Source organism: Lepisosteus platostomus, chromosome 11 (assembly GCF_059453375.1).
Source record: "Lepisosteus platostomus isolate fLepPlt1 chromosome 11, fLepPlt1.hap1, whole genome shotgun sequence".
NCBI classification, from domain to species: domain Eukaryota; kingdom Metazoa; phylum Chordata; class Actinopteri; order Semionotiformes; family Lepisosteidae; genus Lepisosteus; species Lepisosteus platostomus.
The window spans coordinates 15,292,537-15,314,998 of record NC_142621.1 but is presented as its reverse complement, the minus strand read 5'-3'; the positions used below and the strand labels follow the sequence as shown (position 1 = coordinate 15,314,998).

Below are 22,462 nucleotides of genomic sequence, written 5' to 3'. Positions count from 1 at the left end.
AGAAACCCTCACTTCCGCTGAACTTTAACCTGCTCGCTGAAAAGGAAAAAACGCGGGAGAAAAATTAAAGGGGCAGCACAACATTAAGGGAACTGAAATGTCGATTGTTGCTCGCTAGTGAAAATGAATTCATTTTGTTCATTCTTACGCTTATATACGCGTCGTTTGAAGCGTAAAATTGGCATAATATAGGTTGTAAAAATCATGACATACATTTTAGTTAAATATTGTAAAGAATTAATCTACATTACGGTACTGGTGATTTAATATAGAGAAAATAACTCAATCATTAAGCGTAACGGATTTTAGTATTATCTAAGACTAGAGAAGTGCTTGGCTGGGTGAGCTTTTTAAAATGTGGTTAATCTCTGGACATCCGGAGTAAAATGTTTTGTTTAGTTTTTTACTTCCAGAACTTATTTTTAGTGGCTATTGTAGTTTTGTCCTCTCTTTGTAAACGTGTAAACGTCTTGTAATTTCTATTCAGGTAACATACATGTCTAAAATACACGATTCCTCTGTCTTTGTTGAACTGGATCAAAATGTGCTCCCTACTTAGACTATTAACGATATAAAGTCCGAGTTATGATTTTACTAATCCCCGACTGCCTTTCATATGGAACATATTCACACAAATACCTACACACACACTGGGAGCCAAGTAACCTACCAGTATGTCTCTGGCCTCTGGGAAGAACCTGGAACACCCAGAGGAAACGGGTAGAACAGGCAAACTCCACACAGATAGCACTCCAGAAACTGAACCCTGGTCCCCAGTGCTGTGAAGTATCTAACTGGTACACAACCTTGCAACCCTCATGCAATACAGTGGAATTATTTAAAAAGTCATGTTTTATGAAATGATGCAACCTTTTACCTTAAAAGTAACATCCTTAAACTATCAGCACACAGTCCCATAACAGAGTTTAATATTTTGTCATGTAACTAAGAACATAAGCATGGCTACAAACAAGAGGAGGCCATTTGTTTATCTAGTCAGTTATTAGTTAATTGATCAAAGGGTTTTACCAATCTGTATCTTGAAGAAAGACAGGTGCTGAGAGCAACAACATGAGTAGGATGTCCATCCTGTTCTGAATTTTAGAATCACAGATGGGAACACACACTGAACTGTCAGAAAGTTGGGAGCACGATTTGAACCCATGCTTGATTGAGCAATTAAGACCACTCAGCCAACATCATTAAACCATAAATGGGTTCCAAGTTTTCTACACAGCTGAATAAAAGAGTTTTCTAAGAAAATATGCAGTGAAACAACAGAATTGAACAGATTAAAGTGGAGGATCCTCTTCTCTTTTCCTTGAGAACCTCTAAGAAATCATTGTCAATTAAGACTCCTGTCTCAAATGTGAAATTCACTTCCATACTTTGTTAAAATGAAATGTGTAAAGAATGAGATCTGATCATCAGGTAAACAGGGTCATGGAAGCACTCTCAGCACAGAACCACCATGAAAGAGTTCTGACTTTTGCAAACCACTAAGTTTCCCTCAGTTTCTGGGGACTGGGCAGGAGCACCTATCTCCTTTGTTCAAAACATCGCAGCTTATAAAAACCCCGACTGCTTTACTGAGCAAAATTCTAGGACACGTAAAATACTTTTAGTGTGGCGAAAAAAAGCATCATACCAAGGTGTATAACAATCATGTTTATTTCATGTGCTGTCCCCACTAAACATGCAAATTCCACGGGGAGTGCTGTTGAGACAATAAAGACAAGCAGGAAGGAGGCAAAACGCACTACATTAATAAAAGCGGCCTTTATTCTGAGACGGGCAGGAGCAGGGCAGGAAGGAGTGTCAGAGGAGAGGAAGTCCAGAGGCACGATGTGGGTGGTGGCCTGGAGGGGTCAGTAGGGGTCACTGAAAGGATAATGAGGGTGTCCTGCATCCCTGGGAACCGGCTTCTCATCAACCTGCCGGCAGAACCCGTGACACATGTGAGTTTCATCATCTTAAACAACACAGCAAGAAGATTTCTGCTAGTTTCACTGTTGAGCTACGATTCTTTTTTGTGAACAACTTCCATCTCAAATTCATGATTGCTAACTGGGCTGTTTTTCCCCAAACGCTTGATGAATTCCGGGCATAAATGCAGTCAAACTACTGTATTTTTCTAAATGTGGCATAAACACAAGTAATCGCAAAGAATAATGTTAAAAAAAAACATCACAGGTATAGTTAATACAAATCTACACAAAAAGTTACAAACCTACAGATACACATAAAAGCCAGGAGAGGGCAGCACTTTCATTAATACTCTTCATAGAAAAAATATTTTTTTCTCGTATTTCACATCAAAGGTAAGGACTGACTAGTTCTAAACAATATAGTGTAAGCTGAAATGAAAGTGTCCAGCAGAGTCAAACTGTATTGGAAAAGATGATTACATATTGTACAAGAAATACAGTAAAACACACAGGCATAATGTAAAAAAAAATTACAACTGTTATTAGCTATACTGTTTCTATAGAAATAGAATAATTGTTAGGTAAAAACAAATGCATGTTACAAAAGTAACAGTACTTATTTGTATTTTTATTGAATTCCTTCATTGACAGCATCTATCCATCCATTATCAGAAAGTCACTTATTCCTGGTGAGGATCTCAGAAACCCAGAAACAAACCTGGAAACACAGGACTCAGGTCGGGGCTACACCCCGCACAGGACCCCTCTACTGCAGGATTTACACACACTAGCACAATTTAGAGACACCGTTAACCCAGCCAGTTTCTTTCTGGGGAACATAGAGTGCCTGAAGAAACCCCATGTGGGCAAGGCACAAACCCCACAAAGAAGACACCTCAGCCTGGAATGGAACCTGGAGTGCTGTCAGGCCACTGTGCCACTATCCTCCTTCCAGAGAGAATTGAATGCAGATTGAAACAATTAAAAGTGAAAAGACAACACAAAATACTAGTTATGGGCTAACAAAGCAACAGCAGCCACAAGAAAATAAAAAAATAAATAAAACATTTAAATAACTGGTACAGGTAAACATACCTCTTCCTATGTCCTCTGTTCACAAAACATAACACTATCCATCCTGCTATGAACTCTATGATGTTTACTGTAATAGAATGCTGCTGTGCAGCTCTTTCCACAACAAAGTAAATTTGCAAAAGACTGTTTCCAAAAGACTGTAGCATAAGAACTACTACTGTGCCGGGGTTTGTCAGGGGACGTCCCATGGAGGGGCCACTCACTGTAATGGTGGGAACGATGTAGCGCCAACCCCTGTTCAGCGCTGTTATACTTTTCATTTCCTCCGGCTCGAGAGTGAAGTCAAACACCTGCAGACACACAGGGAGGCCTGTTTTACACCCCATTGAATAGACTGGATAATCCGAGGCATTACATTTCCACTACTTTTTTAACCATGTTTTATGATTTCAAGAATGGTGGCAACACAACTCAGTGATTATTATTTATTAAGTAAATAATATATAAATAAAATAAGTTCTGCCTTGAATCAGACTGAAAAAGAAACAACATAAAAGAGTGATGATTACTGGGTGTTTGCAGAACACAGAACTGGGTTGAAATAAGGTATATGATATGAAGTGGCACCAACTGCCCTGTGGATCACTAGCTACGTACTGGAGTCTGGGCACCTCTAGGCTGAGAACAAGAAAGAAGGTGCCCCAGAGAGGGAGTGTTCAGTTATTGCCTGGAGCCAGTCCTCACCTGGATGTTTTCTTTTATCCGGGACTCAGTCACGCTTTTGGGAATGGTCACCACACCACGCTGGGTCTGCCACCTAGGCAGAGGGAGAGAGACGCCTGTAAATAGACCCAGCCTACAGGTAGCACCAAGCTCTCTCCATTGGGCCAACTCCAAAAAACGGAGACATACAGCAATCTCTCTTTATAATTCGTTCCTCGAAAACTGCTCATAATGTGAAAGATCACATAATGGAAATTTAATTCCTGTGTTATAATTCTTATCTGAAGGAACATTTTTGAGCTCTGGAGAAAAACATTTACACCTTTACCTTAAGACAGCACAGAATGGTATCGCCATATGAAAACATTAACATTCCTGGTTAATTATTCGAGTAACATACCGAAAGGCACTGGCTGATGCACAAACAATAACGTTCCTGCTCTGTTATGGTACAGTATTGTAGTTACTTTGTTACAGTCATTAGCAAAGACATAAACATTAGGTTCTAGCCTTACTTTATGCACTTAACACAAACAAGCCTTTATTATACCATAAAGTCAAAAGGTAATAAAAAAATAAAAAGTAAATTCTTCGTCCTGGAAGATGGGAGAAAACAAGAATCGCGGCAATACTTTTACGAGAGCCCAGCATGGGATGAGTGAAAATCTGCTATTTAAATGAAGAAGCGGGTAGGAGTTACTACTTCTCGTGGAAAGGAGAACTCGTATAGCGATGGATTAGTGTATACTCATGCTTCAGCTGCAGAAACTCGACTCGGGTGACCCCTGTGACAGGGGAGAGGAGAAGGGAAGCCAGCTGTTCTCCCACCCGAGTCCAGTGAGAGACACGGCACCTACCTGAGGATGATTTGAGCAGGGGACTTGTTGTATTTCTGTGCCAGCGCGGCAATGGAAGCCTCCTCCAGCAACACCGGCTCGTCCGGGTGTTTCCAGGCACGGTCCGGGGAGCCCAGCGGGCTGTACGCCGTCACCACCAGCCCCCGGGCACGGCAGTGCGCCAGGAGCTCCGACTGCGCCAGGTAGGGGTGGCACTCCACCTGCACGCACCACAGACATAAGAAGAATATACCCGTATGTGCTGCGTAAAATAAAGAGCATTACTGTGAATACAGCAGGGTGAACTAGGGCAGCTTAAATATATCTGCATCTTTTCGAGTAGGGAACTGTCAGCATGCAGCTGCAAACAGATAGCCGAACAGCCTCTCCAGTTTTCAAAAGAACAAATACAAGTTTATTCCATGCTGAAAAGAAAAGAGACATTTTAGCTGTGGAGCCTTTTTCAGGTGTGAGGGAGAAAAGACCACCTAAGGTGTGTAAACTTCTTGTTCACAGCTCCCTTGACCGCCCTCAGCAATCATCCACACCTGGCACTTTCTCCTCCAACAGAACTTGCTGCATCACCTGTAAATATATATCAAATACCACGCTCATTCAAGTCCCCTCTGGACAATTCCAGATTACCCAGATGACATCTTGTACCTCCAGCAACCTTATTTACTGCATCTCTTGCAGGAAATGCCCAGCTATCTATGTTGGTGAAACAGGAAGAAGACTAGAGGCCGTTTCAGGGAACATGTCAGGGCTGTGAGGATCAAAGATCTCTCCAAGCCCAAGGTTTCTCATTTCACCTCCTCTAACAGCCATGATCACACTGATCTCTCCGTCTGTGTCCTTACAGAGGGGTTTCAGAACTCCTATTGCAGAAAGACATCCAAAACCAAAATTATCCTGAAACTAGGATCACACCTCCCTCCTTCTCTCAACGAGGCCTGCACAAGTTTGCCTTGGTTTAATATTAAGTGAATTATTGCACAACTGCTGCTGCTCTGTGCTAACAGTGTGCATTTACCGCCGCGCTCCCCTACACCCCACCTGTAGCACAGCGGGCTTGACGCTGGCCACGCTGAGCACGTCGTCGATCTGCCGCCGGTTGAAGTTGGAGAGGCCGATGGCCCGCACCAGCCCCTTGCCCACCAGCCGCTCCATGGCCGCCCACGTCTCCTTGTAGTCGATGTCGTCGTACAGCAGCGAGCCATCCTCCTTCTTCGGGAAGGGCGCCCCGCCTCGCCTGCGGACCAACCGCCGAGACAAAGCGGGGTTAACACACGGAGCTGCTCAGCGCTTCCAACACGCTGAGCAAGCTAGACGCTCCCCCGGAAGAATTCATCTTCCATCCCCCCTACAGGGCAGCGGGGGTCTGGCCAGCCCCCTGCCCGGCCAGACGCAGGTCTTGCCAGGTCAGGCCACGGTGCTCTGTGAGCAAACGAAGATGGAGGAGAGGTTCCTGTGTCGCATTTGTTTCAGGTTTGCACTTGATCTCAGACATTAATGACTTAACTGAACCGCTAAAGTGAACAGAAAGTGTTCAAATCAGCTATTTTCCAGGTCTCAATCAGATGCAAGCTGAAAAATCTCTTTAAACCTCACAGGACACACTACTCTAGACTAGAGCTGCCTCTCCAATTTGCTATACAAGACAGGTTTGCAAAGAAAACCAGCACAGCTCTGATACAATTTCCACCAAAAATAATAAAATTAATAATAGAGTTGTTAGTGTTTCGTATTATATTTATTCCAGAAAACTAAAACTGTAATGGCCCTTTTCACAAAGTAAATCAGTAAACCACGACAAGCTTCTCTCCCTGTCTGTGTGTCTCATGGAAAGCAAGCTGGGGTATGCGAAAAGACAAATTCCTAATACAATAAATTGTATATGGCTAATAAAGTGATCTTATCTTAATTAGGGCCAAGGATTGTTTAAACCTGAAAAAACTTAATTTCTCACTCAGGCTCAATCAGATATCTGCACCAGCCAATGGTACAATACATCCTTCAGCTCAGTGCACCCATCAGACCCTGAGGGGAAGGGGAACACTTCACCTAGAGCAAACCCTGGAACTGACTGCTGGAAAGGCAATATTTGTAACCCAGGGAAATGGAATAGCTATATGCCCCTTCCTTGCTCTGTGCAGCCTCAAGGTGGTCTTCCTGTGTAATAAATGGTCCTTGGAGAAATCTGCCTTTGATTAGCAACTCCAAGAAGGACTGCTAACGAGGGCCCTGCTGTGAGGGCGCACAAATATCGCCTGCTAACTCACAGATCGTGCAGCTGACAGCCCCAGACAGGTCTGGACATGACATGCAAACAAGCAAGCGTCTGTGTGACATGATGTGCAGCCCTCTCTTCAGTGAGGACTCCCTCGTTTTTTATAGCTTTCAAAGGCTTTAGTACAAACTAGGGAACAATTACTAACAATTTTAAACCCTCTGGTGCTTGATAAAGGATCCAAAAAGTCATCTCTGTGCATCATCTAGAAGCAAAAATGCGAAGACTGTACGCAACAGCACCTACACCCCATAGCTTCAATAGTCAAGTAAGTCCACAGCCTGCCACTGGGAATTACTCCATCTGTTTCTCCATTCACCTCCTTCCTCCATGCTCTTGTTGTTGATCAATCAGAGCCTTATACGGTATATATGCACCTATTTATGTAAGAGCCCTGCTACTCACACAACAGACCCTGAACAAGGAGCATTACACAAACTACAAACTATATTGCTTCTCTTCAGTCCGTAGAAGATGGCCCAGATACCTCCATGGACTTAAAGCAATGTCCTTCATAGGCAGGCTAAGAAAACCTACAAGGGAATTTCTGATCCTGGAATCCAAAATCTTCAAGGGCCTTGAAGGGTATTGAATCCAACAGACTTAAAACTGAGAATGCTTTTTTACACAAAGCTCTCCAGCCACCTTGTCCAAGATGATACACAGGCTCCCTTCAAGAACAGGCTGCATGAGATCCTTGGACCACTTAGTTACTACCAACCAGTTAGATGGCCTTATCACGGATGTAACATTTCTCATGCTCATTCATGAAACATGCACGCCAGCAAGCCTGATACTAGTATTCAAAACCTTTAGCGAAAATTGAATCAAAAGTACATCATCCCTGATAGTCCACCTGAATTTGCGGCTAGTTTGTTCAAGCCTGGAACTGGCCGTTGAGCTAAGCATAATTGCACTGGAGTTTCTATTAGACTGTACAAAGCACTCTTTCTGAACAATGTCCGCTGACCCCTGCCTGGAGCTTACTGGAAGGCATATGGCCAGTGGATGAGGTAGAGGTCCAGGTACTCCAGCTGCAGATCCCGCAGTGTCTTCAGCAGCGCGGGCTCCACATCCTCAGGGTGGTGGCATGTGTTCCACAGCTTGGATGTTACAAACACGTCCTCGCGCCGCAGGCCCTGTTCAGACAGGCATACACTGTAATGTCTTGGCGACATCATCACAGCACTTTGAGAATTATCGCCTATCCCTTCCCCTTGCAATATATGTAGGTAAAGCCCAGTCTCATTTCAGAATGCACGCTATAGAATGTCTAACACACTGCTAGAGAATGGCCGATACAGAATACAGGCTCTGGAATGGCCGATATACTGTAGAATGCACACTCTAGAATGGCCAATATACAATGCAAGCTCTAAACTAGCCAATAGAATAGAATGCACACTTTGGACTGTCTGCTATTGCTAACCAGAATGGATTGTCTGGGTCCAATTTCAGTTCACCACTGGATCTCACGTAGAAGAAAAAGAGGCTAAAATATGTCTGTTATTTCTGCACTGTTAAGACATTAAAATGTTCAGCTATAGTTCCAAGCACACAGACAAAACAATGGAGGTCATTAAAATCATGTTACTAGCAAAAATTACAAACTGACAGAAGGGACAAAGCTAGAAGGTGAATTCTTGTTAATTACTGGTTTCCCCTCGTAACTTGGTTTTAAAGGTGTTAAAGTCCACCTTGTCTGGCTTTAGCATTTCCTGAAGAGCCTCGCCGATCTCGGACTCGTTGCCGTAGATGGCAGCACAGTCAATGTGTCGATAGCCAGCCTGAAGGGCCCACTGTACAGCCTGCTTCACCTGCAATACAAAACCAGCAATGGGAGGTGGGTACAGAGAGATCACTCGCTGCTACCCACAACGTATAACAGCACAATGAATACAGAGAAAGACCTATTTTCTCCAGCTTTTGCAACTAGTAACTGAGTAGAGTGGCTGCATCAGGTGTCAGATACTTTTGAAAGCATTCTCTTTATCCTGGCAGTGACAACATTAAAAGCATCTGGCTCTCACTATGTTGGCAGAGAATGGTTTTCCTTTCCTGCGATTTCCTGGTGTAATTGCAACTGTTGATGGTGGAAATACAGGTTTTCTAGGTTTAGTGAACATGAAGCACCAACACAGTCTCAATAAACAGGTACAGAGCTCCCAGTAACAGTAGAACTTTCTCAACGAGACTAGACAGATCCGGCTGAAGTCTAAACATTTCTTATTACGGATTTTTAGTATTTTTTTTAAATAAAATCCATGCTTACTTGAAAATCCAGGGAAGTATTTTTATTGTAGCACAATGACAAAGCAATGCATAGACTGCTTTGTCATTTCCTGCACTTCAAAAAAAATCTGATAAAAGAGGGGAGTGGAATATATTATTGAGCCATGGTTCCTTGTTTCCCTGTACAGATCTGAATAAATCTCTGTGCACGTTAACTCTGCTTTGCGTCTTAAAAGAAATAAGGAACTTCCAATCTCTTCTATATTTTCTCTGGTTTGTTTTTAGGGACTTTAAAAATATCCCCGATAATTGTTGTTTAGTTTTGTTAGGAGTATATGAGAATACTCTGCAGGATCAACGAAAAAAAACACAGTCAAAGTAGAGGGAAAATGTGAAGTGGTAGTGTAATAGTTTCTGAAGAGACCAGGGCTTGTCCATGTGAGAAAAGAGGAAAAAAAGGACAGAAAAGAGCTCTTTGATACGTGACCCACATCTGCCATTTTAATGAGAGTTTTTTGTCTGCACTGTCTCTTATCCAGCACTTCATCTGGTTTCCTTGGTAACGAAACCAAAAGGCCCAGTGCCACTATACAGCCTGGGATGAAAGTGGAAGGGACAGTCTTTAGTGATAAACAAACCTTGCCGGAAATTAAAAAAAGGTAAAAATGACAAACAAATGCAAAGCACACCAAGCAACAGAATCACTAAGAACAACAAAAATTCTTCACAGAAATACACTGTTTGAAAATTTGGAAAAGAACGGTAACAAAATTCTAAACCTAATAATGTAACAATGCCACTGTTAAAGAAGGACATGTATTATTGTGGCACCACAACAGTACAATATTTAATTACCATATGTTATTCTTTACAGCTATTGGCAGAAACATCCACTCTTCTTTGTCAGATACAACTGAGTGAAGGCTCATTTAAACAGTTTCACAACAGTATTTCTTCTAAATGACACACCTAGCTTTGCAATACAATTTGCTCTGCCACCAGGCTGTTATTTAACTTCCAAAGCCAAGATAAACAGTTCATAACTTTTAAAACTGACGTTTGAAAATCTTTCCTTTGCTTCTTGCCATGTATGCAAAAATATTTCCAATTTGAGACAATTTTTTTTAAATTGAGACACTAAACCAAGGTCCTATCCCCAATCACATGGATATTAAACACCTACAGTAGGCCACTCTTTTCATAACATGCTATCCCTGGTGTCAGGGATCTAATTCAAATACAGACTGTAAATATTTAATAAAGGCATTCCTGATAATCATTCTACTCTTCTGTCTAGGTTCAATGTAAACTGCAGAGTACTTATTGAGTGTGATTTCCTGAAAAAGGAACAGTCAGCCTTGAAAGGTCGAAAACACCTGGTACAGACAGTAAGAGAGACGTCAGTGAACACAGTCTCACCTTTCCAGGATCACTCTTCCACGTTCCCAGGCCAATTAGAGGCATCTTCCGCCCCGTGCTGAGAACAGCAAAGTCATTCATGCCTGCACCTGTCTGATGTACCTGGAGAAAAAAGAAATACAGGTGGCCAGCTGTCGACAGCAGCAGAACCTAAGCCTGTTCTATCACATCTCCTCAAGCATCATCAAGCAAATCTGGAAGTAAAAGAGATAAAAACTAAGGCCAATAGGCAGATATTTAAAACAACTTTCAGGTTATTCAATAACAGTTTTCTCATTTAATTCCCTAGCTGAAACAACTTAAAATGACTTAAATAACTCAAAGAATCCCACTGTAATTACCAGTTGTGTTCAAACAAATCGTATGTTTTAATATTGATCTGTATATGTGACTCTAAAGGGAAAGTGCCCTGTTGCCATCATAGATTGTATTTATAACTTCTAGCCATCTTTGCAGGTCCTAATGTGAGACTAGAATATCCAGGCCTTTCAGGACACAAGAATGGCTTGCGTTTTCTCCTTTTCCCAATTGTGTGTCTATAACAGATTGAATATCTAATAATGAGAAGTCTATCTGATGTTTTGTTGGACTTCCAATTTTACTTTTACATACAGTTAGCAGGGCAAGAACAATAAAAGTGGTTGGAAATTTTTGTTGAATCAGATTTGTTTTGATTTTACAAAAAAGACAAATGATGCACGAAAATCCAAACAGAAGTAGCAAAATCATTATGCATTAACCATACTGAGGAAAAAGAAAACTGCATATTCAAATGCAATCCTTATACTACCACACCATTTGTTCCATAATCCTTCACTACTTGTCAACAGGTTCCCAGTTTGTATCACAAAAACAGCTCTTTTCAATAGCTGCATTATGTATTGTTCTGCCAGGTCCATAATTTATTGTACTCATTTGAATTGCAAACCCTGTTACACCACTCATCGATACCTGCCTTTTGTACTGTTAATTGTTATAGTTAGAAGTTATCATTTTTAAAGTGTAATATTTGTTTTGGGGGTAAGTTGAGTTTGATAAGGACATTAGCTAAATCGATCAAACTTTTGATAAGGACATTAGCTAAATCGATCAAACTAATTCCTGTTGATGTAAGAAGATAGTTTATTTTGTGATAATTGATTGGTATGGGAAACAGGCACATCAACAGAACTAAATAGTCGACCATACCGGTTTGAGGAAAATATGTTTTTTTTTTTTTAAAGTCAGTAGAAGAATTCTCATTACGTATTGCACATTAACTCAGCGCCCAAGGTACAACGCTCTTCGCTATCTTTAATAATTAGCCTGGGTCACGGGGAGAAACCAGTCATGTGACGGCGCTGGAAACGGACTTCAGAGGGTTAAGTGAAGTGAAATCTGCTGTAAATCAGGCGAGTTCCTACAGATACCCACAATCCCAACAGACAGCTGCCGTCAGCACTTATTTCTTGCTTTCTGAATTTCCTTTTGCAGATTTAAGTGCTGTTTTTTCCACTTGCATAATATTAATATTCTACTGCCGTTTTTGCGATTATATATTAAATTGCGAATATGATGTTGCCCATCCGTTACCGTACCCCACGCAAATAAGTATGTGAATTCTCTTTGCAGCCCTGTCATTTTGGCAACATAATTATGCCAACATTTACGTCGAGGAAAATGTTTTTGAATCACCTGTTTCTCACATAGTTTCTCACTGTCCCAGTTTCACATACATCCTAACTACTTAAAAACTTGGCTGCCTGTTTTCTGATCGCATACCTAATATATTCACCCCGATAATGCACACTTACCTTTCGGAAGACTTGTAGTTGGGAATAATTACTCACCGGTCTCTTGACACAAGACTGGACACGTTTCAGAACAGAGCACCAAAATGAGACAGACAGTGCAAGCTGCATTTTCTACTTCTACACTAAACGCTGTGCTGCAAATGTTAAGACGTAAAGCAGTTAGTTTAACCCCAATAAGAAATATGTCACTCACGAGTTTGCAGGTGCCGTCTGTTAAATAACTGCAGTTCTTCTTCACTACTCAGTGTATTTGAATATGTTACATTTTCCAGAGAGCGTCTCCTTTTGTTTGATATTTCCGTTTCCGGGTTTGAACTCAGCGTCCTGTTTTCTTTTCTACCCCTAAAAATCCTCGTTTTTTCTGATTCAGCTGCGATAGCTACAGAAAATGGCAAAGCAGCCTTCGTGACAAAAGAAATTACTTTTGCTGGACGCTTAGTTTATTTCACATAGATGTAAAAAAGCATGAAAATGTTATGATATGCATATGGTTTCGCATTCCGACGCTGTTTCTTAAACATCAAATTCTATCACTCAAATATTAAACGCATTTTTAACTGTTTTCCATGATGAGTAGTAAACTTAAGGATACTTTACCACTGGATAATTAACCCAGTCAAGTCGCAGCAAAATAGAGAATGCTATTTATGAAACAAATTTGAATAAATCGAGTCTCCAATAAAAACCCGTGTTCACGTTGTTTTATTCCACTGGTGAGTTCGCGGAATAAAAACAAGGTTCTAAAATTCATAATTGTAATGAGAAATCCGGGATTCAAAATTTAGATAATTTTATTACCATACTAATTAGATGTGGACAGTCACACTGCAACACTTAAACTGAAGTTCCCTTGATTGACCTTTCACACACATACTAGTTAAGCACCGTTAATAGCCCAAGGGGGGAAATATACGTTGAGTCTTTTATGTAATTTACGTAAAACGTAAAGTGTTTTATGTAATCAATGCCTGCGATCTGTAAGTGACCCGAGAAATGCACAATGCAGAGAAACTCTCATACTCTCATTAGCAATACTTTTACTGATAAAAAAGAAACATACGATTTTTCTTCCGTTTTTTGCAGAAAGAGCCAGAAGAAATGGTTTGCTCTATCTGTCCTACCGACATGCTTCGTATCTTTGTAAAAACTTGGAAAACTGCAAAGTCATGCTAGAACAGCACACAAAGAAGCATATTGTGAAAAAGAGATGTCAGAGGCCGGTGGCAAGAGGCGGGTTACTTGTACCATCGCGATATCTAGGCGGGTATAAAAACTTGAACGTCGGTACAGGCTCTTTCTACAACTGCTTCCTTCTGTGGAAAGGTCTGTGCTGGTGAAAGGTTACGGTATTACAGTGAGTACTCGCTTATTTGGATTTAAGGAATGCATCTATTTTCTGAAGCGTTATGGAAGTTTTAGTTAAAATATTACTTTTCTAGAATTTGTATCTATCCATCCACCATCTGAGGTTTTTGTATTCTGTCGTAATTAATTTACGGCTGAATTAATTTGAACATTTTAGTAAGACTAATGAAGTACAGCCGTTTGCAGGTACTTGGGGAAACATTAAAGCGTTTTGCAAAATTTCTGAAGCTGGTAGCTTGTATTTCAAAGGACGTTTTTCGGTGTATTTATATACAGATTGTAGCAAAGCCTTGCAAATTAATTCATCTCGCTAGTGTGAGAACTAGAGACCAGTATTGTCTCTTCTGAAGTTGGTTGTTGCTGTAACCTGCAGGTATATCTAATTTAACATTTTATCCAGCACGGAGTCTGTTCCTCAAGATCATTGTCAGATTCTGTTAAACTGAGTCCCACAAGCTTCTGTTAATCTGTGAAAACGGTTAGGCTAAAGACGGTTTACATCCTCTTGAAACGCTCTTTACGTCATTTTGTTTGGTAACTATAACATTTTAAGAAATGTTTAAAATTCGTTTGTATTTCCCATTATTCTGAAGTGTGAGTCGATGTTTATACAGTAACGATACAAAGCCTCTGTATCGGTCATATTTTACAGTGGCTTTCTTGCACATCTGCAGGAAGCCTAAATTTAATCGCCTCTCACCTGGTTCTGACTTTGCGGTCGGGTAAACTGAACTGGGATGACAGGTTCCACCACCACCTTTGTTTCTAATTTTGCAAAATATAATCTCTGTACGACTATAGTTTCGTGGGTTAGAGAACTTGAGTTTCTCTTAACCTCAGCTGTGCATTGATATGGTAATTTTGTAGTATTCATTTGGTTATTTCCGTAAAAAGAGGAATCTGAAAATTCTTCCACTAAAGGCTGACTGTGCAAGTTGACTTCGGCATTCATATTTGAACTTTGGAATGCTTGCTTTAAAGCTACAGTATAAACTGCATTTTTAACAGATTTATATCGGTGTCCTTGACCAACAAAACGTTGCGAAAGTGGGCACGTAATTTTAAGCTCTCTATGAAATAAGGAGACCAGTTTTAAAAAGCATCTTAAAATCCTGTCATTATCTATTCAATTGCATAAAAGCTTAGACAGCTCAAAAATCTGATTTGCATCCAAATATAGTAATGTTTGGCAAACATTGATTGCGTTTTTTCCCGTAAATTTTAACCAAAATTGTTTTACATACAGTATGTTCAAAAGCAGGATTTAGTTTTAACATGATTAGCTCTAAATGATAGTCGTAGACTTTTTCATGTTCAGTTGTGCATACAATCATTCGTTGAATTTTTTCAAACTTTATCGTAGAATCCTCCGACTTGATTCGGAGTATAGACTTACTCCGAACATTGTACCCTAATATTTGTACGTGTTTCTAAAATCGTGGAGGAAAATTGTCGCTTAACACTCCAATGCAATCCAATGTATTTATTGATTTGGTTTATAATTTCCAGCAGTTCTGAACATATGGATCGGTCTACATTCATTAACTAAACTGGTATTTTGTGGTCAAAGTACAACTCGGCCATATTTCTTTTTACAGAATCCCTAAATTAGTGACGTTGGATTGTTTAATATGCGGAGTGTTGTTCTATTGGCTAGGAAGAGTGAAATTTTAAAAGCGGGCTTGTTGCTAGGTAACGGCCAATGAGGGTACCAGCAAGAGGATTCTTCCAACATGCAGCTTCAACAGGTGTAGGAGACTGTTTTGGGGTCCTAAAAATAGATCTCGATCAGCCTGCAAGTGCTCTAGATGTCCTTGATGAATGTATGGACAGTCGTTGGCAGCACGTTTTGCTGTCTTTTAAAATGCTTGAAGATATTTTTAAGACCATTATTTGAAATCTTTTAAGTAAATATTCTAGGAGAAGTAGGAATGTATTTGTGTGCCTTGCATGTGCCTTAACTTTGCTGATTTGCCAGATTATTTTTATTCGTAACTTATCAAGGTCTTATTACCGGGAGAAAGCAAATGTTGCAATACATCTTATCACAACCCAAATCGCACCCAGCCTTTCAGAGTTTCAGTGGGTAGAATAGTACATGCAACTATGAAGTCAACAGTACCTGCATACAAACGTCTGTTGTATATAGGACCAGTAGGCACTTTTATTTTAGGCACAAATGACTTTCTGTGATCACCCCAGTCTATTTTCTTCTTCCTTCTAGCTAAGCTCAAGATGTCGGCTGGAAATGCTCGTATTGGGAAGCCTGCCCCTGACTTCCAGGCCACAGCAGTGATGCCTGACGGCCAGTTCAAGGAGATCAAGCTCTCTGATTACAGAGGTAAGAGACCTAAGCTGTCCTGACTCGGAGGACGGAGGGATGCTGCGATAAATGGACAACCAGAAGCAGGCTAGATCGCCTGCCTGCTCCCACAGGCTGTTTGCACTTTTGTGGACCAAAGTGCAGTGGGAGGAGAAAGTGTTAAGAGTTGGCTAAAGTTCAGAGCTGCTCATGTGACTAAGAGCTCTGAATGGAGATCTGAGAAATCTAGATTCCCCAATTCAGCTACTCGCAGTGGGTAAAGTGGTTCCTCAAAGTGAGTGGTTTTAAGGCTTTCTTTAGAATGTTTTATGGGCATGGGGAAAGCACAAGTCATTAAACTATTTTTGATTTGTGAATTCCAATTGACCATTTGTATAATTGTTTTTCCTATATGCTTTTATTACATTTTGTAAGTGTTTTGTGCTGAAGAGGGTAAGTGGTCAGGGCTCTGGACTTGGGCCTGGCAAGTTATGGGCTCAGGTCCCAGTTGAGCAAGGTACTCCCCCGGGCTCAGTCTGGTACAGTGCTCCGCTGTAGAAATTGGTACTTTCCAAGTTCTCATAGTAAGTGAGAATGAGTTCATTTGATCTGCAGCATGATTTGACCAGATTATTATTATTATTATTATTATTATTATTATAATAATAATAATAATAAGTGGAAAGCATAGAGCACTCAGCTCTATTTTCCAGCAAAGAATAATAATTGCTTACATTTTATATAACTCTTTTCTGGACACTCCACTCAAAGCACTTTACAGGTAATGGGGACTCCCCTCCACCACCAATGTGCAGCATCCACCTGGATGATGCGACGGCAGCCATAGTGCGCCAGAATGCTCACCACACATCAGCTATCAGTGGGGAGGAGAGCCGAGTAATGAAATACATTATATGGAATGCATTAAGTGGTTATAGATTGGTTTCCATTTCTGACCAGCACAAGGTCATAGGGGTGGATAAACCAGAGTTCAAAGTCCTGTGGCCGTGCAGTCCTGCACTGGTCCTGGAGAGAACCTGTGTAGGTTATCTAGTCCGCTTCAAGCAGAAGGTACTAGGAGAAGCTATTAAACTAAGCTAACCAGACAGACGCAACAGTCTTCTATGACCTGAATTAAATAATCCTATGATAAGGTGTGTAACGTCTCCTCCTATAATGCAGGTAAGTTAAAAGATTTTCCAGTTTTAGAAACCCTTATTTAAAGGGTAAATCATCGAAAAACGTCAAAACATCGAGTTAATTTAAGCTTCTTCAATAGTGTGCGTTTCAGATTTTTTCCTTATTGAAAGCATTCTGCTATTTTATATAGTGTGTAAAGCCTGTATAATTGTAGAAAGTTAACTGCATTAACTTTATTCACAAAAATACACCTATTGTCTGCATCAGTGTTAGAGTGCCTTTCTTTGGATTGGGGTCTTTTGTGAGGGGGGAAATCGCCTGCTGTGTACTCCAATCTTCCCAACTGCCGTCTGTCTGCAGGGAAGTACGTCGTGTTCTTCTTCTACCCACTGGACTTCACCTTCGTGTGCCCCACCGAGATCATCGCCTTCAGCGACAGCGCCGAGGAGTTCAAGAAGATCAACTGCGAGGTCATTGGTGCCTCGGTGGATTCTCACTTCTGTCACCTGGCCTGGTATGTTGCAGACACTTCCCTTCAGAACCTCATTCCTTGGAATATCTCATTTGCTGGCCTAACGGGGATACACCCTACTACTCCAGATCCATGTAACAAATCAGTGTTGCCAGGATCTTCATGCAGAAAGGAATCTGTAGACATTAGTTTGTTCTCTTTCTAAACCCACTTTAAAGAAGTAGACCTCATTGGGCACAGAAGTGGTTTTATCCTTATTAGGTGTTAAAATCTTCCATGGCTGTATCTGACAATTAATAAAATGAAAAATCTATCACTGGAGAAATCTTTTCAGAAAGTAGATCTGCTATTGGTTACAGATTTCTTTGTGTTGCAATGGCAATCTGAATCTTTTTTTTTTTTTTTGCCCGATGTAGGATCAACACACCTCGAAAACAGGGAGGCCTGGGCCACATGAAAATTCCCTTGGTGGCTGACACGCTGCGCTCAATCTCCAAAGATTATGGGGTGCTGAAGGAGGATGAGGGCATTGCTTTCAGGTGAGTAACAGTGAGGTTTGAGTAGTCTCTTCCTGTTACAGTGGTCTGCTGATCCACCCTTGTAGTTACTGGTACTTTGAAGTGGTGAATAAACAGGTCTGGAAGACATGCACATTACTCCTACTCCTAAAGTAATTGGGCTCATAAATTATTCATACTTTGGCCAGAAGGCTGTTTGGCTGTACTGGATCATGGATTCAGATCCCTTGGTCTGTTGTCTCCCAACATCAAAGATTTATTTTTGATTTTTTTTTTTTATAGCCCCTTTGCTAGGACACTTAATATGTTGCTTGTTTGAGGGGCTGCACCATGGCACAGTGGTTAGCATTGCTGCCTCTCACTGCTGGTGCCCTGGGTTAGGTTGCAGACTTGGGGTGCAGTTTGAAAGTTCTGTGTTCTTGTGAGTTTTCTCTGGGTGCTCTGGTCTCTCTTAACAGTTCAGATTAGCTTCTGGTAAAATTGGCCCTAGCTGTGCGTGTGTGAGGGATTGTGTATGTGTCTGCCCTGTGATGGACTGACATCCTGTCTAGGGTGTATTCTGCTCTGTGTCCGTTGCTTGCCACAACGGGCTTCCACTCCCCTGTGACACTGAATTGGAAGAAGCAGGTAGAAGATGGATGGATGAATGTTCGATTGGTCCATCTAGACCAGCTAAAAGATACTTTGTTTACAATCCATGTAATTCCCTTTATCCATTGCTCTGTAACAAAGCTGTGCACAACAAGGAGGTGCTTAAAGTTGGGGGAAGAAGGATTTGAATTTGAACCAAGTAGGCCAGCTTTAGCAGAGGAGACCCTGAATATGCTGGGAAGTGCTTGAAGCTTCTGTGATTCTTTTCAGAAAATACTGTATCTCAGATAAAACTGTAACTCAAACAGTTTTGATCATATGACGGGGAATTTGTCAGTGGTTGAAGTCCCCCTCCCCTACTGAACATTCAGAGGGTTATAGTTGGACTATACATCACTGTTTGTAGTGAAAAAGGTGTACTTTTATATAGGTGACCTCCTTTCTTAATGGGTACATTAATGTTGTATGCCGTTTGGAATTGCCACTGGTAAACCTAAAGCAGAGCCCAAGAACATAACCCCTCCCAAAGACTTGTTGTGTGACAAGCTAAGGCTCTGCTGCCTTTAAGAAATCCATGTAATGTTGGCAGCCACACCAGATTCTTACCTCAGAAATGGTTGTCCTGCAGTGTAGGTCGATCATCTTATATTTGTCTGATTTCAGAGAACTGTAGGAAGAAATGTTGGGGAAACTCAGTCTGCTGTGTCTCATGTGAACCCTGTAATATGTTGACAAACTTCCTGATTAAACTTAACAGGATGTGTGAGTTCAGCAGTGCACTGAATCAGTGCAGCCTTCCTCTATCATTTTATCATGTGAAGTGCTAAATAAGATTTTGACAAATTAGTTGGAAAGGCCTTGGACAGTTTCTTGTTTTCCCATTGTTCTGGCTATTTTTCCCCCAGTTTTTTTTAATACTACCTTCTGTTTCAGAGGTTTATTCATCATTGATGACAAGGGGATCCTGAGGCAAATCACCATCAATGACCTCCCTGTAGGCCGATCAGTAGACGAGACCCTGCGCTTAGTGCAGGCCTTTCAGTTCACAGACAAGCATGGAGAAGGTAAGACTTTTTTTTCCCCGAGTTACCTTCATGATTTAAGTCTATTGACTGTGGAATTTAGCACAATCACCAATTCTCTCAAGGTCCCTGAGAAGTCACTCTTCCAGCTGTGGTAGCCAAAGTAATGGGCAACTGGGCCTGCCTGGCAGTTTTATACATGACCCTAAGCATGATAGCAAGTTAATTGCTTAATGAACTTGGGAACCAAACCTGTGTGAAAACATCTGCTTTCAGTATACTTTGTATCCCTCAGTTACTCCTTTGTTTTGGCAATTATCTGTAGCTCAGCCTGCACCCCAAGTGTGCACTTGTGCTGGTTGAGAAGTTCAATACAAACCCTTTTAAAAAAACAAATCTATTCAAACATCAAAGCAGTTTACTTCAAAGCCACGTTCATTATATTCCTCAGCATGCTCATCTGCACTGGATGGATAAGTCTTCAAAGTCTTATTTAATGCTGCCAAGAGCAATCCATCTGGAGTTCTCAGTTTTACATTGTTGAAATTAAGTAAAGGGTGTTAAATAAGATAAATAACGATACCATGTTGGGTGAGGTGGTTAAAGGTCAAAGTGTGTTAACCATATTTGTTGGTTTCTAGTGTGCCCCGCGGGCTGGAAACCAGGAAGTGACACCATCAAGCCCGATGTCCAGAAGAGCAAAGACTTCTTCGCCAAGCAAAAATAAACTGACTCGTCTGTGCACTGTTTTCTAGGCCTTACCACTGCTACACTGTGTAGGGGATCAAAGTTGTGAATTTCCGAAAAATGGTGTAATGATGTTCTAGTGACATGTACTTGTTATATTTTATTACTGTTAAAATTGTTACAAAATGTAACTTGAAGAGTCCTTGTCATCATAAAAGCCCACGTGACTCTTGATGTTTGTGAAAGATTCCTTGAGTAACTGAATAAGTCTTTTAGTACCTCCTGCTTCTGCTGTCTTGTGAAGATGCTAGCTTAGTGCTGCCGAGCTCTAGATTTTGCAAGACAGTTGTAGTATGAAACCTGGTATTGGAGATGTAGGGTCACGGAGCCTGAATGTAGTCCTTCATAAAAGCTAGAGCCATCCTTTAAGGTCACCAGCTACTGTACTGTAAGGAGAAGTGGATATTTGTATTAAAGAAGAACTGTAAATGTAGAACAGAAATGTATTTTTGCTTCATAAAGTACTTGTTTTTGTTTTCCCTCAATCTGCTAAATGAAGAGAGGGGCCTGTGGTCCCTGTAGATCCCATTGTTTCCTTTTTTCAGTGTGGAGTAATTAGACTCTTGATGACGCATTAGATGCTTCAACTTTTGGAGGTTTACAGTACTTGCTACTCAGATGCCTTCCTTCGGGGCAGTTCATCATGCAGGTTCATATGAATTTACATTATTCGCATTTCTGTAGTGTTCTACATGTAGGAGTAGGCACAGTTTATTCTCCACTGCTGTGCTCCACTACACTTTCATAAATTCGAATTGACACAATGGGGCAATGAATGAAGGGATGAAGCGTCATGAATTAAGGCACAGTGTACTGAATACATCAGTGTATTGCCTGACTGAGGACATGACACCCATGCTGTAAGGTCAAGGCTGACAAAACCTCCCTGACTTGCAAGGAATGAACGAGGGAGGTGGCTGTAAGGGTGTGGTTGGTTTGGAGAGAGTGGGGTAGAAAAGATGGGAGCAGAACAATGGACAGCATCCAAATCTTGAAATGTGTGAGATTGCAATATGACCTCCTCCAAACATCTGTTTAGCAACACTTCTGAGAGCTGACTAAATTGGGCGATGTGGTGATAAAGCTGTGGGTGTAACATTGTATTCAGATTTCATGGCCTGTGAACATCTGCCCAAGCAATGCTCTTCAACATATGGATGGTGCAAAGGTGTTTTCTTAAATGTGCAAATGGGTTTATTTCTGGGTTTTTCTCTCTATCCTCACATCACCTCTGCTCATTCAATCTTCATAATTGAGGTGATTTAAGGCTTTCTGCATCAGTCTCTTGAAAGTAAGTCATGCATTATAAATTAAGCTAAAAATATATAATCACTATCCAAAATGTATAACTTTAAATTTGGGAAAAAAGCCTACTTTACACACACTCTGATGTTTATTTTGACTCCATACATACAAGATTGTGAAGATAACTTACTGTCATGTTAATACAACAAATTGCAGTGACAGGCAAGGTTTTTACAAACTGGAAGAGCAATGCAATTGTAAAAACAATATGTGGCTTGGATACCAAGCAGTCATGATAACTATAAACCAAGTATATTAATAGATCGAGATCTGCCATATACTCAGATGTAAATGAGAGTTTAGAGGTCACAGGTGCTGTCTAAACATGAGTTTCGAGCTGGCACTGATTGAGGTGATTTAATGTTCAGGGATCAAGATGTTAAAATTTCTGTGGGAAATCCGTTACACGAGGAAGTAACACGGGTGGAGAATGAGCTGTCCGTGGAAGTGGGAGAACAGAGGGCGCAAGGGAGGACTGTGTAGGGAAACATTACGAGACTGAAGATTGGAGCGACCAGAGGGCTTGGCGAGATTAGGACTAACGTTTTCAATTACCTTACTGTAAACCTGTTATCTCAGATCGTATGAGAGGACCTTGGCATCGATAGTCTTCAACTGCTGTGCGTTCGCTGTCATTGTGACAAAACGGATGAAACCGTTTAGTAAATGTAATGTTCTTTCTTGTATGTCAAAGTAAACCTAGTTTATTATCAGTATCCTTATTTATAAGGACACTGTCTTTAC

At 41.0% G+C, this 22,462-nt stretch overlaps 2 protein-coding genes across 4 annotated transcripts; one reads left to right on the top strand and one right to left on the bottom strand.

The window, feature by feature from the left end:
- Positions 1–1,655: 1,655 nt before the first annotated feature.
- akr1a1b (aldo-keto reductase family 1, member A1b (aldehyde reductase)) lies at positions 1,656–13,318 on the bottom strand. 3 transcript variants are annotated; one of them, XM_088598675.1, is made up of 9 exons: positions 12,450–13,318; positions 10,464–10,565; positions 8,510–8,629; positions 7,800–7,951; positions 5,579–5,774; positions 4,544–4,743; positions 3,708–3,780; positions 3,227–3,313; positions 1,656–1,934 (listed from the first exon to the last, which is right to left on the bottom strand). In XM_088598675.1, the coding sequence occupies exons 2-9, from the start codon at positions 10,542–10,544 to the stop codon at positions 1,869–1,871; spliced, it is 975 nt and encodes a 324-aa protein (XP_088454801.1). In that variant the 5' UTR covers positions 10,545–10,565; positions 12,450–13,318; the 3' UTR covers positions 1,656–1,868. The 3 variants fall into 3 exon arrangements, with proteins under 3 accessions (XP_088454801.1, XP_088454800.1, XP_088454799.1); XM_088598674.1 differs by lacking the exon at positions 12,450–13,318 and adding an exon at positions 12,293–12,421; XM_088598673.1 differs by lacking the exon at positions 12,450–13,318 and adding an exon at positions 12,257–12,411.
- A 162-nt stretch (positions 13,319–13,480) lies between these two features.
- prdx1 (peroxiredoxin 1) lies at positions 13,481–20,855 on the top strand. Its single transcript, XM_088598676.1, has 6 exons — positions 13,481–13,610; positions 15,846–15,962; positions 17,424–17,577; positions 17,952–18,074; positions 19,578–19,708; positions 20,308–20,855. Exons 2-6 carry the CDS (start codon positions 15,857–15,859, stop codon positions 20,391–20,393), a joined length of 600 nt encoding a protein of 199 aa, XP_088454802.1. The 5' UTR covers positions 13,481–13,610; positions 15,846–15,856; the 3' UTR covers positions 20,394–20,855.
- The last annotated feature ends 1,607 nt before the right edge of the window (positions 20,856–22,462 follow it).